The sequence below is a fragment of the Xenopus laevis genome, chromosome 1L (genome assembly GCF_017654675.1).
Source record: "Xenopus laevis strain J_2021 chromosome 1L, Xenopus_laevis_v10.1, whole genome shotgun sequence".
NCBI classification, from domain to species: Eukaryota; Metazoa; Chordata; class Amphibia; order Anura; family Pipidae; genus Xenopus; species Xenopus laevis.
In genome coordinates this window covers 187,800,845-187,816,115 of record NC_054371.1, presented here as the reverse complement: position 1 = coordinate 187,816,115, position 15,271 = coordinate 187,800,845, and the positions used below count along the sequence as shown (strand labels likewise).

At 42.1% G+C, this 15,271-nt stretch overlaps 1 protein-coding gene across 2 annotated transcripts; it reads left to right on the top strand.

The window, feature by feature from the left end:
* Nucleotides 1-6,129: 6,129 nt before the first annotated feature.
* srp19.L (signal recognition particle 19kDa L homeolog) lies at nucleotides 6,130-12,402 on the top strand. Of its 2 annotated transcripts, none has more exons than XM_018248348.2 (6): nucleotides 6,130-6,267; nucleotides 8,442-8,515; nucleotides 9,940-10,015; nucleotides 10,366-10,437; nucleotides 10,524-10,635; nucleotides 11,840-12,397. In XM_018248348.2, exons 2-6 carry the CDS (start codon nucleotides 8,478-8,480, stop codon nucleotides 11,968-11,970), a joined length of 429 nt encoding a protein of 142 aa, XP_018103837.1. In that variant the 5' UTR covers nucleotides 6,130-6,267; nucleotides 8,442-8,477; the 3' UTR covers nucleotides 11,971-12,397.
* The last annotated feature ends 2,869 nt before the right edge of the window (nucleotides 12,403-15,271 follow it).

The window sequence follows — 15,271 nt, the reverse complement described above, 5'->3', positions numbered from 1 at the left end:
GACAGGTATGGATGTTTTAATAAAAAAAAGAATTTGGATTTCATGTTTAATTTGAAAAGTATAGTTTAATATAATTATACAGGTTTTTATGTCTGGTTGACGGATCCATTTTAATAGCCTTTGGAGATTTATGGCAATAATAATAATACATTTTAAGCAAAAGACAATACAGAGAAACTTAACAGGGGCAAAATCCAGTAGTCAATAATGATAAATTCATAGGGGGCAGTGGAATTTGCCCTGATTGAATTATTAGCACATTAATTCATTTATTTTAACTGTTTATATGAAGTGCTTATTCTAGAGTAACAGGAGAAGTTTATACTGAGAAGTATTTGCTGACTTATATGAGCACCTCCTACATGAACTTTTCAGCAGTGGAATGATTTGGGCCCTGCAGCAACATCACTGGGCCCCCAGTACTTTCAAATTACACACCAAGCAATGACCAGGCAGAGCAGTGTGACAGGGGTGGGTAAGGTTTAAATTGAGGCCAAACTCCACTGACCCTTCAATGAAACAACTGTTAATTAGCACATTAATTAAAGGGCTGGTTCACCTTCAAACAACTAGTTGTTTTCAAATAAAAGTGTTTGGAAGGTGAACAACCCCTTTAATGGAATTCTTTATATGAACTGCCTGTGATAGAGTAACATCAGCTGTTTATATTGCACCCACAATTTTTGTACTATGTACTTGTGTTTGCCATGAGCAGACCTGTTATTAAAGGACCAGTTACACTAAAACTAACACATACCAGTTATTTCCATCTTCTGTATGTGAAATAGTTTTTTTTTGTGAAATCAGTAGTCCTCACTTATATTGCACTTTATTTACTCTCAGCTGTGCTGTGTTCAGCCATTTTTTTTATATTTTGTCTACAGGGACCTTTGAGACTTTTGAGCCAATAGCCAAGTAGATTATGACACAAGCACAGCCAAATGCTGTTGAGCTTGTTTTATTCATGTCAAATCTGTGACTGCTCTTACTTCATAGTCTGCTGGTGCATCATACATTTATGACTGTGCAATTTTTACTTGCACAGATCAACTTGCTGAATATTGAAAGATGGTCTGTGGAAGCTCAAGTGATGGAAAGGCAGATTCTCATACCATGTGAAATTCTGTTGACGTTCAGTTTTCCTCAGTGACTGTTCTTCTGTAAATCACATAAATAAGCATCTCATGACATGCCTTCATCTTTAACATTGCAGTCAGTTGCACTGACCCAATCCTAGTTCTCCACTAGTGATGTGCAGGTTCACCCAAAACTCAAGGTAACTTGTGGGTGTGCTGACGGATAGGTGTATAACACACAGTGAGAAGATGTTGGTATGGGTTGGGCACGTGCCCTACATTGGCAACATTTTACAGGTTAGGTTTGATGTGGCTTAAGGTTTTGTGGGTTGTCACTGTTCTTCATCCTATTCCCATGACCACTGAGCTCTTTACACCAGCAAATATCTCATGCTTCAACCCAGCCAGAGCACTGGTTTGAGCAGCAGCCCCCACTATTATCTGTATTTATTTTAGGGTTGTACCGGATTCGGCCTTTTTCAGCAGGATTCGGATTTGGGCGAATCCCTCTGCCCATCTGATTTAAATCCTAATTTGCATATGCAAATTAGGGTCAAATTTATGAGAAGCCATTTAACATGTCAGTGTGCAAGGCAAAAGCCTTAAAGGAGAATTCAACCCTAACATTATTAAAAAAAAAAAAAAACCCTACCCTTCATAGACCCCCCCCCCATTCCCCAGCCTAAGTGTTACCCCAGGCAAATGCTCCTAACGTTTTACTTACCCCTCGGTGCAGATTCATGCATGGCAGTTCACGGGCGCCATCTTCAGCCGCTTTGGTAATCTTTGGAATGAAACCAGCGCTTCGGGCAATTTTCGTGAGTTTCGCGGCATGCGCAGTTGTCACAAAACAGAAAATTGCTCCAACTGCATATGCGCCACCACACCTGTCTCATTGCAAAGATTTCTGTAGAGAAGAAGAATGCGCCCGTGAACACCAATGCCTGAATCTGCACCGAAGGGTAAGTAAAACGTTAGGGGTATTTTCCCAGGATAACACTGGATAACACAGGCTGGAGGGAGGTAGGGTTTTTTTTAACGTTAGGGTTGAATTCTCCTTTAAAGGGGCTATTTTCATGGACCCAGCAGAAGAAACTCTGCAGTGTAAGTGATGTGCAGTCCAGAAAAACTCAACCCTCCCTGACCCCAACACACACATATTTAAAAAAAAATGGTATCTTGTGCTTTATTCCTTATGAATACAGTAATCCTTATTAGGGGCTAAACAATCCTATCAGGTTCATTTAATGTTCAACTTATTTTAAGAAAGCTCAAGGTCTGGAGATCCAAATTATGGAAAGATCCCTTATCCAGAAAACCCCAAATCCCTAGCATCCTGGATAAACCGGTCCCACACCTGTACTAGTTTTAGTGTTTCCCCTAACCACCCCCATCTATATAAAAGATTCTGGTGCAGGAGAGAGGAAATACTTAATAAGGAAGTTAAAATTATTTATATTTTGTTAAATAATCCATTCTCTGCCACATGAAAGCAGTTCCTAGGACAAAGAATGCTTTCCGGCCTGCAGGGTTCGTGTACTCAAAGGGACCCTTTCATTGTATTTTATAACTCTTCCAGCTGATTAATATTAGGGATGTGCCATTTCTAGACTGCGTCATTCAAAGCTTATTACAGATGAAATGTTTCATGGTGGGCCCTCCTGTCCTGCTGGGGTCTGGGCACTTCCCTTTTACCCATTAATTAAAGCAGTCCTATTTGCAATGTTTTTATCACAATTAGGTATGCACCAAACCCTCTTATTCAGTATTTATACAAATACTGAATCCAAACTTTTGGTCATGCTGGGAAGTGGACAGAAATACACTCACAAATGTAATTTTTTTGCTTTATATAGGGTTTTGTTTCGCTTTGGCCCAACTCTTGGATTCGGCCGAATCCAAATCCTGCTAAAAAAAGGCTCTGATTCGGCCGGATCCCTCAACAAATCTGTGCTTTGGCGCATCCCCAATCACAATTCTGTTTATTTTTAATGTGATCTTCCATATCATCTCCCTTAAAGAATTAAATCATTTGGAGCATGGCTGATTTTGGTGGGTGCATGGCCTGTTGAAAGGAAATCACACTCCAACAAAGCAACAATAACTGCAACTGATAAGTTATTTCCATTTATGCTCTGATTATTGCCTTAATTCAAATATAACATTGTATAAAGAATTCCATATAACGTCTTTAAATATGTTCAGAAACAGATAAACATGTTGTTTCCTAAACATACCAGCTCCGTTAACACTGAGGATCTAAGCATTCTGTTTGTATAGTCATTATGCTTATCCAAGCATTCCATGTACATACTACATTTGCCTAAACATTTTGCTGTATGTGTAACCCTTTCCCTGCCAGCGAATAAGACTGTCAGCAAGAAAGGTAACTGCACACTGACAGAAAATAATCTACATTGCTGTGTTTAATGTTCCTCTACTGTGAGAAAAAAAAATCCCCTCTTAGCTCCTAATAAGGGGTGAAATAATGCATGCGTCAGCTGTGGTGCCCAGCTGACGAAAAAGATTTCTCCTTCCTGAACCATGCAAATGTTTAAGGCTGACTACAGAGACATTGCACTAATTAATACAGCCAGGTATTCAGATCACTTGATATAGCAGCAAAACCAGGTACTTTATACATCCATGCCATGTCACAGGTCTGTTACCTGCATACAGTGCTACAGTTGTATTGGCACTTCTCATCAACACACCTCTCCACAAAGCAATAATTAATTGGCTAAAATTTACAGCCACTCTGGCCAGACCACAGAAGAATGACATGGTGTGTGTAGTCACACAAATTAATTGATTGCTTCTTGCTCATAATCCTTTTTTATGAAATAATTCCATCATGATAAATGTAGTACATAGTAAACAGAGCTGCATGTCAAGGGAAGTACAAATTCCTTTAACCTACTCGCACTTACTGAAAGCTGGCTTTCTCCTACTGACACTGCCTCACCTGCTGCCCTGTCCTATGGGGGCCTACACCTTACTCATACTCCCAGACCTGGTAACAGACCTGGGTTGGAGTAGGTTTGCTTCTCTCTCCCCACTGTACTTTTAAAGTTCTTCTACCTGTTCCTTCCCTATCATTCTCCTCATTTGAGGCTCACTGCATTAGGCTCTTTTCTCCTGTTTCCCTCTGCATTGCTGTTATATATCGACCAGGACCAACTGCACAATATCTGGAAAACTTTGCTGCCTGGCTTCCTTACTTTCTTTCATCTAACATCCCATCCATCATATTAGGTGACTTCAATAAACCTGTTAACAATAGTAACAACCTTTCTGTCTCTAAACTTCTTTATCTAACCTCCTCCCTAGGCTTATCTTTGTGCTCAGACTCCCCCTCTCACTCCAATGGTAATGCTCTGGATCTCATATTTACCAGACTCTGTTCAACCACCAATTTTACTAACTCCCCATTTCCCCTCTCTGATCACAATATGCTCACATTTCAACTCTCACTAACTCCCTCCTCACCCCCTGCCATTCCCCAAACACGTACTTACCGTGACTTGCAAGCTGTAGACGTGTAGCATCTCTCTTCTTCCTTTGATTCTCTTCACTCTAATATCTCAGCCATCTCATGTCCTAATGTGGCTACCTCTGTCTACTATAGTACTCTCACCACTGGCCTTAATGAGCTTGCTCCTACAAAAACTAAATGTACTAGACCCAAACCACTTCAACCTTGGCATACTGTTCATACAAAAGCGATCCAAAGACACTCACGTGCACTTGAGTGTCAATGGAGCAAATCCCGCTCAGAATCAGACTTTTGGAGCTACAAATCCACCCTGCACTCCTATAGCTCCAGCCTCTTCCAAGCCAAACAAACTCCAACTAACACCAGTAACATCCCAGAAGTATCCATCATAGTTAACAATTCCACTATCACCCCCTCTCCCCAGGCCCGGTGCCTTGGGGTTATCCTAGATTCTGCCCTGTAATTCAGTGTTGCACATGCCACAGGGTCTCCCCTAGGTCCAGTCATCCAGGGTTGACAACTCTGTACACACCACAATATGTGACCAGAGTGTCACCTCCCCCTATTTTACCTGGAGTTACCAGATTTTGCACTGTCCCCCCCTGTCACTTGCGAGCATTCCCCCGATTTCTAATAATTTTTCATGATTGCAGGCAAAAATCCAATGTGTGCATGCTCAGTCTACTTCAGTGATGGCAGCATAGATGGTTCTACGGCTTCAGGAGTTTTGCATGTGACGTAACTGCCAATGCGTGATGTCACAAACCTGGAGATTTTCAGCAGGGAGTTCCCCTGACGATCCATAGTCAAAAGTTGACAGCTCTATGTGACCCCTGCAAGCATATACATCAGTAATGTGGGTATAGGCAGGACAGAGCAGGGGAAATATAGGCCAGTGCTAGCGTAAGGTGCGTTTTTCTTCTTCAGAAAGTGCTTAAATATATGAAGGATACATGGGACTTGATATTTTTTGTCCACATTTTTATTTTAAATTCATCCAGTAATTAACTGTTGGGTAAGAGATGTTTAAATGGTGGTTCACCTTTAAGTTAACTTTTAGTATGTTATAGAATGGCCAGTTCTAAGCAACTTTACAAGTGGTCATCATTAAGTATAGATTTTAAATAATTTGCCTTCTTCTTCTGACTGTTTTCAGCCTTCAAATGGGGGGGGGTCGCTGACCCCATCTAAAAATAAGTGCTCTGTAAGGCTACACATTTATACTTATTGCTATTTTTTATTACTCATCTTTCTATTCAGGTCCTCTCCTATTCATATTCCAGTCACTTGTTCAACTCAGTGCATGGTTGCTAGGGTTCTTTGGACCCTAGCAACCAGATGGCTGAAATTGCAAAATGAAGAGCTGCTGAATAAAAAGCTAAATAACTCAAAAACCACACATAATATAAAATGAAAACCAATTGCAAATGGTCTCAGAATATCACTCGCTACATCATAGTAAAAGTTAGTTTATAGGTGAACAACCCCTTTAAGAGATGTCCAACAAAACACTTTCCAACATACAATGACTGAAATATTTCAAGCGGAAATGGGGCTTGAAACGCAAACTTCGATTGGCTGCGCGTGTGCCAGAAGCGTGACTGTTTCCGCTCTTAACCCCGCACCGTGCGGAAATACGAGTCAGCATTTCAGCAAGTGCAGAGGAGACGTGATGCACAGAGCTGTGTGATTGCGGTGAGTCCATGTAGCGGTGTGACAGCGCCTCTCCCTCTCTATTCCTTTTCCGTGCGTTCCATTGAGCCGCCGGGAAACATTTGTGTTGGGAAGTGATTCGGTCATTATCGTTCCATAGGGTTGTAGAGCAGCAGGGGCGTAACTATAAAGCGGTCACAGTCAGACTTTTTGTAGTCTGTTGTTACTCCTTATTTGCCAGTCTATTTGTGTTGTGTAACCTTCAGCATACCCATCGCTCATTCACACAATTTCCAACCTTTGATTAGAGTCATATACAATTAATAATGTATTTATTTATCTATGCTTCTATACAAGTACTAGCACCACTCGTACACTACATGTAAACACCCCCAGCTCTTACCTCTACCCCTCATACACCCCATATAACCCCCAGCTCTTACCCCTCATACACCCCATATAACCCCCAGCTCTTACCTCTACCCCTCATACACCCAATATAACCCCCAGTTCTTACATCTACCCCTCATACACCCAATATAACCCCCAGCTCCTACCTCTACCCCTCATACACCCAATATAACCCCCAGCTCCTACCTCTACCCCTCATACACCCAATATAACCCCCAGCTCTTACCTCTACCCCTCATACACCCCATATAACCCCCAGCTCCTACCTCTACCCCTCATACACCCAATATAACCCCCAGCTCTTACCTCTACCCCTCATACACCCCATATAACCCCCAGTTCCTACCTCTACCCCTCATACACCCCATATAACCCCCAGTTCCTACCTCTTCCCCTCATACACCCCATATAACCCCCAGCTCCTACCTCTACCCCTCATACACCCCATATAACCCCCAGCTCCTACCTCTACCCCTCATACACCCAATATAACCCCCAGCTCCTACCTCTACCCCTCATACACCCAATATAACCCCCAGCTCTTACCTCTACCCCTCATACACCCAATATAACCCCCAGTTCTTACATCTACCCCTCATACACCCAATATAACCCCCAGCTCCTACCTCTACCCCTCATACACCCAATATAACCCCCAGCTCCTACCTCTACCCCTCATACACCCAATATAACCCCCAGCTCTTACCTCTACCCCTCATACACCCCATATAACCCCCAGCTCCTACCTCTACCCCTCATACACCCAATATAACCCCCAGCTCTTACCTCTACCCCTCATTACACCCCATATAACCCCCAGTTCCTACCTCTTCCCCTCATACACCCCATATAACCCCAGCTCCTACCTCTACCCCTCATACACCCCATATAACCCCCAGCTCCTACCTCTACCCCTCATACACCCAATATAACCCCCAGCTCCTACCTCTACCCCTCATACACCCAATATAACCCCCAGCTCTTACCTCTACCCCTCATACACCCCATATAACCCCCAGCTCCTACCTCTACCCCTCATACACCCAATATAACCCCAGCTCTTACCTCTACCCCTCATACACCCCATATAACCCCCAGTTCCTACCTCTACCCCTCATACACCCCATATAACCCCCAGTTCCTACCTCTTCCCCTCATACACCCCATATTAACCCCCAAGCTCCTACCTCTACCCCTCATACACCCCATATAACCCCCAGCTCCTACCTCTACCCCTCATACACCCCATATAACCCCCAGCTCTACCTCTACCCCTCATACACCCCATATAACCCCCAGTTCCTACCTCTACCCCTCATACACCCCATATAACCCCCAGCTCTTACCTCTACCCCTCATTACACCCCATATAACCCCCAGCTCCTACCTCTACCCCTCATACACCCCATATAACCCCCAGCTCCTACCTCTACCCCTCATACACCCCATATAAACCCCAGCTCCTACCTCTACCCCTCATACACCCCATATAACCCCAGCTCCTACCTCTACCCCTCATTACACCCCATATAACCCCCAGCTCCTACCTCTACCCCTCATACACCCCATATAACCCCTCCTCCCAGCTGGTACCAGTACCCTCATACACTCCACGTAAATCCCCCAGATTTTGTTGAAAATGGCACCTAGCCAACACAGGAGCCTTCTGATTGACAGTAGCACTGAGGGGGGCAAAACCCATGGTTATCATATTGATCGGATCCTTTGCTCTCTGTGCTGTAGCCCTTGGATAGAATGTAAGCTTTGGGAGATTTTATTCAAACTGTCTTTCTTCTAACAAGCAGGGCTGGTGAGATGTTTATGACAGGAATATTTCAAACATGGCGAATTTGGAGAAATCTCCTGCAAGTGTTGACAGGTGAGTTATACTGTTAGCAAAGTCATTTAGATGGGATACTTTCAACATACTTTGTTTCTTAAGCTATTGTGAGTATTGTATTTCTGGGAACTTCTTTTCCTTTCTGGCAATAAAGCTGCAGCAGTGTGTTGTGTTTAGGCATTGAGTGTCCTTATGTACAAGGATGAGAGCTGATTACTGAGGCCGTTGTGCTCAATCGGAAAGATCTTATACCTGGAATTAACTGCTGTCTGAATAGGTCTGTGTCTCATAGTGAGAGGGATCCTTTAGCTGAGGCACAACAGAAAAGGAATTTACATAATGCATAACTATATGCAGTATAGAGTGACAGAAAGTAACCCAGCTCTATACAAGTTTGTGTAAAACATGAAATGACTGGAGAGATAATGATGTGCAAACATGGTGCCTTTGAGCAATGGCGGGTGCATAATGCCCTCCTTGCTATTTTTTCTCTGTCAACACCACATTCTAAGCAAGGCTTAATCTTCTGAGGCAATAGGAGAAGGCTGTGGTGTAACCGTATATACAAAATTAACTTGATTCCCACCAAACTGATATTGAACACTGCCTTTTCCTTTGTGTCTTTTATGTGCTACAAACCTACACCCTTCTATATGGCCTTATATATCCACATTGTGCTTCTTATTTATCTCTTTGTTTCTTATGTATCTGCTTATACACAAGATGAGTCTGATGCCCCATAAAGCAGGACAAGAAGGTTCCTTGTTAATCTGAAGCAATGATAGCCAATGGGTTCTGATGTTTTACTGGAATGGCTTGAAATAGCGATAACCATAAATGTGTAACCTTACAGAGCATTTGTTTTTAGATGGGGTCAGTGACTCCCATTTGAAAGCTGGAAAGAATCAGAAGAAGGCAAATAATTCAAAAACAATAAATAATTTAAGACCAATTGAAAAGTTGCTTATAATTGACCATTCTATAGCATACTAAAAGTTAACTTAAAGGGGATCTAAGGTCAAAAATTGAAATAACCCTTTGGCTTTGGGGAGTTAATATAAGCGTTTTTCCAATAGCGATTGTTTTTTGTGAGTGCAGCGCACTCATATCCCCCACATACCTGCACCAGCTTTAGCATCGCGCAAAAGCTTCACGGCCCGTGGCGGTCTCTTCTTCTTGGTCTGCCTACCTCTGCTAGTCCCCGCCCGCCTACCAATGAAAAACGAGTAGGCAGTGACAGTTTGGCGCCTGCTTGATGTGCCTCACAGTCACTCCCACCGTCACTGCCTACTCATATTTCATTGGTAGGTGGGTGGGGACTAGCAGAGGTAGGCGGACCAAGAAGAAGAGACGGCCACAGGCCGTGAAGGTTTTGCACTAGCCAATTTTGGCACCCCATGTGGCCCTAGCCTTTAAGGTTCATTGCTGTTGAAAACTAAGTGCTATCTGTGCTCTCTCTTTAGATTCATCTGCATATATCCAGCTTATCTAAATAGCAAGAAAACTATTGCTGAGGGAAGACGCATTCCCATTGAAAAGGTAATGAAGCCATGCAATTGTATATTATATTGGAGCTTATAGAGCAGGGGTCCTACGTTACACCATTGTGTATATATTCACTGGCACAATTGGAGCAGGCTGCTTAGATGAGTTAAAGCTACACATGGAGCCAGTAATAGTTGTTTGGGGATGTAGAGCAAATGAAAGATAATAATATAACCCTTCCTAAATATTTATATTTCTATTAGGGAAATCCATAGGGTAAAATGAAAAAATGAAGATGTAGTGGCTCTTTAGTGTTGGCAGAGCCCAGAAGAGTGTGTAGCTGCTATGTATCCTTAGCTCTGCGTGAATACAACCTGCCATTAATATTCATTCTTTCCTCCCAGGCTGTGCAGAACCCGACATGTTTGGAGATTGCAGATATATGTCGTGCCAACAAGCTGAATGTAGTTGTGGAGGTGACACTTGAATTCTTGTTCTGATTTCTGGTTTTTATAAGAGCTTTGTTAGGAATTATACCAATGTCAATGTTTCTCCTGAGCAGGGGGATAAAATGTACACTCGGGAGTGGAACAGAGACGCACAGTTTAGGGGAAGAGTGCGGGTGCAGCTTAAGAACGAAGATGGAACCGTTTGTGTGGAGAAACTTTCATCAAGTAAGTCTGGGAGTGGCCACTGCTGTGTATAGTTGTTCTGTTTGCTCTGTAACTCATTTACTGACCAATACTTCACCTCTTTATATAAAAATATGGATATAACTGAAAATAGTATTTACTCTAAATTTATATCCAGAGCATCAAAATCGGCTCTAGTTCTCGCATCTTAAATGGAAAGTATATGATCACTGAGGTGAATATACTCTGCTGTTCACTATAGCTGAAATGTAGGATTATATTGGGAAGGATGGGCTAATAGGCTGTGGAAGGCTGAAATACGAACAGCTTACCTATGTGATATGCTGGCTTAAAAAAAACAGGATAACAGTTTGATTAAGCACTTTTGCAATTGACATTTTTTTAAATTTAGAGCTTAAGTTTTTTTTTTTAACTGCCAGTATAATGAATCTTGTAACAGTGCCACCTGCTGGTCGGTTGCTGTGATTGTACCGTTGGATATATACCTTCAGAAGGGAGAGCAGTGTTCTGACATTGCTGTGCAGAGCATCAGAACACTTTTCCGTTTTCCTTCTAAAGCAGGGGTGCCCGGGAGACAGCGTTAATGTTCCTGGTAGACCGCGATCTGGGGCCTGCGTCACTGACTTGACGAGAAGAGGAACGAAGGATATGAGCAGCATAGCACAAAGGAAAGAGAGGGGAGTCTAGCGGCACGAAGGGAGGGGAGCGGCACAAAGGGAAGTGAGGAAGACGAGCGGCACGAAGGGACGGAGACAAGCAACCCGAGGGGATGGAAGGCAGGGAGACTAGCAGCACAGCAGGGCGGGTAGACAAGAACAGCACGAAGGGAGAGATGCAGGCACAGAGGGGAAGGGAGGATGGGCTGTATGCATGGACACTGAGGGGAAGGGAGGGCAGCAAGCATGGGGGGATGTTATCAAGGTAGATCTCCTGATGGGGGCCAGGTGTTGAGAGTAGATCCCAGTGTAACAAAGTCTGGGCACCCATGTTCTAAAGGTATGTCTCTTTAATTGTACAGTTACAGAAACTGGCCAACAGGTGGTGCAGTTGAAAAACTTATATAGCACCAAATAAACGGGAAAAAATATTCATGTAAATTGCAAAAGTGCCTAGAAAAGAACACTTTAACGTAGTTTTTTTTTAGTATTAAAACGGTGGTGCAGAGTTGGACTAATATTTTGGTGGTTTGATAGCTAATTTAGATTTATATCCCCTTTGTTTGAAGGGAAAGCCGTAATGCTCCGAGTAGCAGAAGAAATTCCAAAGCTGAAGACCAGAACACAGAAGAGTGGAGGGGGAGACCAAAGTGCCCAGCAGGGAGAAGGTGGCAAGAAGAACAAAAAGAAGAAAAAATGATTTGTCTCTGCTGGAAATAAAGACATTGAACTGAGTGTGAGTGGTGCTGGACTCAAGGGGAATCTAACACTCCATTGATATTTGTGGAAAGTCACATGTTTCAGAGCTTAAACGTGTTTAGTAAATACAGCTCTGTTTGATTATAAAGGTTCATTAACACAGAAAATCCTGGGTTTGTTTTCCAAAAACTCTTCTGAAAGGAACAGCAATGATAATGTTCATCACACGTTTAATAAAACAGCAAGAGGCAATAGTTTCATTCAAGCAAGGCCGTTGAATACTCTATGGAAATGCTGTTTTTATTTTCTTCTCCCTAATACCATATTGTTTTAATGACTTTTTGTTTTTGAGCAGAAGGCAGTGGGTTTAACCATAACCAAACCATAAATGTACCCAGCGTCTCAAAGGAATAAACAGTCAAAATGTGTGAAATTCTCCTTGTTTTTAATAGACGAGCTGAGATGTGGGTTGGAAGGGTTTTTGTAACTGTTCTTGGTGTTCATTTAACTGGCAAAATGCAGACTCACCACTTCTTAGCTCTGGTTCTAACTGGAGACTCCCGATATCCCTTGGTCTCCTGTTGGCTTTATCTCAGGTGTTTTTCCAGCACTCCGGGTTAAGGGTTAGAAATATATTTGTGCTGTAGATTAAAAGCGCAAGTAAAACGTTCTAGATGCACAAAACACCTTGGGGGTTATTTACTAAAATCAGAATTTCTCAATTTAAATTAAAAAAAAAAAAAAAAATAGACCAAACTCCCATACCCAATTTTGCCTCAATAAAATCAAGTGAAAACCCAAATCTTGCAGGTTTTTTTCTAACTTTCCCCGAATCACTTGATTTCTTTTGGGTTTTTGCCTGAAAACCCCAAAAATATCAGATGATTGGGCTAAATCCAACACAAACTACAACAGCTTCCAGTTGGGATAGGGACATCTCCCATTGACTTATATGTGAACTAGACAGGTGAAATGTCAGAGTTGGGCCTTTTGCAGCTTTGGGGTATAATAAACCTTGAAAAACTTTTTTTTTTCTCCACAAAAAAAATTCTAGTTTTTGCCCCAAAAAGCCCAACCACTTACATTTTTGGTTTAGCAAATAACCCCCCCCTTGTGTATTAGTTCTGATGGCAGCCAGCCAGGCTGAAACATTAAAAGGGTGGTTCACCGTTAAGTTAACTAATCAAAATGTGAGATTAGAACTCACCACAAAACTCCCTTTCTATTCATTCCTATTGGATTTTTAAAAGCATATTTAGCAAATATTGAACTCCATTGATAAATGTATTTCTAAAAATCCCATAGGAATGAATAGTTTGAATGAGTTTTTTTTTGTGGAGAGTTGTAATCTCACATTTTGATCTGCCCCTCACTATAGCCTAGAATTGTCAATTCTAAACAACTTTTAAGTTGGTCCTCGTTTATTTATTTTTTACCTTTTTCCAGTTTTCAAATGGTCACTAATTCCATCTAAAAACAAATAATCTAAAGTTACACATGTATTGTTATTGCTACTTTTCTATTCAGGTCTCTCCTATTGATATTCCAGATTTGAAGAATAATCAGTGCATGGTTGCTAGGGTAATGTGGAACCCTAGCAACCAGATTGCTGAAACTGCAAACTGGAGAGCTGCTGAACTCAACAACCACAAATAATAAAAAAACAAACCAAATGCAAGTTGTCTCAGAATATCACTCTCTACATCATACTAAAAGTTATCTCAAAGGTGAACAACCCATTTAATTATAAATAATGAATCAAGAGCATGAGAGTATTCTGTTCTTCACATTCAGGCTGTGCTGTATCTGACCCCATGAATCAGTCATACGCTGGGCTAGACTATCACAGGACCAACTTGCCATTCATTTTGTTCAACTTCACTTTGTATTTGTCAACTAGAAATATTAGAGTGGAAGGTAAAAGTATATAATATAGTGGATAATGTACCCCCTACTGTAATTTATAAAGATATTATTAGTCACCGAGGAGTTATGTGACCATATAAAAGCACGAGGCCGCAGGCCGAGTGCTTTTATACAGGTCACATAACTACGAGGTGACTACTAATATCTGTATAAATTTAAGTAGGGGGTACATTATGCATTATAATCTACAGTTTTTGTGTCCAGTGTCTTCCTTCCTATATATGTGTAGTATTTTACTGGCTTTGCCCTATGTGCTGCAAAATTATGATTTTAATGCTGTTTTCCTTCCCCACCCACTTACTTAATTTTATCCCTGTAGTTATTTTTTTGTGGGGAAAAGTACCTGGTCTTGAATTCCATCAGTTTTTTTTCCAATATACGTTGTATCCTGCTCTGGGTCACGTCAGTTGCAGGGGAGGGGGAAGGTGAGGGGAAGGAAAGTGTCAGAGGACTGGAAAATGAGGGTTGGAGGCGGAGCAATACCGGCGATTGTGTGAGGGAGACTGACCAGCCGACATGGAGGACCATGAAAGTAAAAGTTAAGATGGTGGGTGAAAGGGAGGGGGAGCGATATAAGGAGAGACATGGAGAGGCACTGTGCGAACAGGAGGGAGCCCATTAAGCGATCGTGTGAGGCGGGACCTAGACTAAACAGACACTGAGGGGGCAGGTAGAGCAGGACCTGAGAGCGAAGCAGCCGAGAGATAGTGAGACAGGAGGAGCGCGCCGGTGGTAAGGAAGAGCTGAGGCAGGGAATTAGAAAGAAGGGGGGCAGAGTGGAGGAAGAGAGCAGCAGCGGCAAGTGCTCACTCTCTCTAGCTTAGAAACGGCGCGTTCTGACGTCAGAACGCGCCGTTTATAGGGATATAATTTACAGTCTGGTCCCATAGGGAAATAACCAGACTGTAGATTATATAGTGAATAAAGTACCCCCTCTTGTAAAATATAAAGGATATTATAAGTTACCGAGGAGTTTCATAACCATATAAAAACACGAGGCCGAAGGCCGAGTGTTTTTATACAGGTCATGGAACTCCGAGGTAACGTATAATATCCTCATATTTTACAACCGGGGGTACTTTATTTATTATAATACACAAATTTCAGTGAGTCATGTGACAGAAATATGACATCAGAACTCACCGTTTATAAGGATATAATTTACAGGATATTCATGGCTTTTGTGTATTATATATTATTATTCATTCTTTCCCCCCAAGAGTCTATGAAAGTATAACGACAATTTGTCGGCAGCTTATATTGGCCCGTGTATGGCCACCTGAAGTACTGGGCAGGATTTCTAGGCATATTCCATACAAATAGTCTCCAGGCTTTACTTCTCATAGTCTGTCTGTATTGTTATAATGCACTAGAGC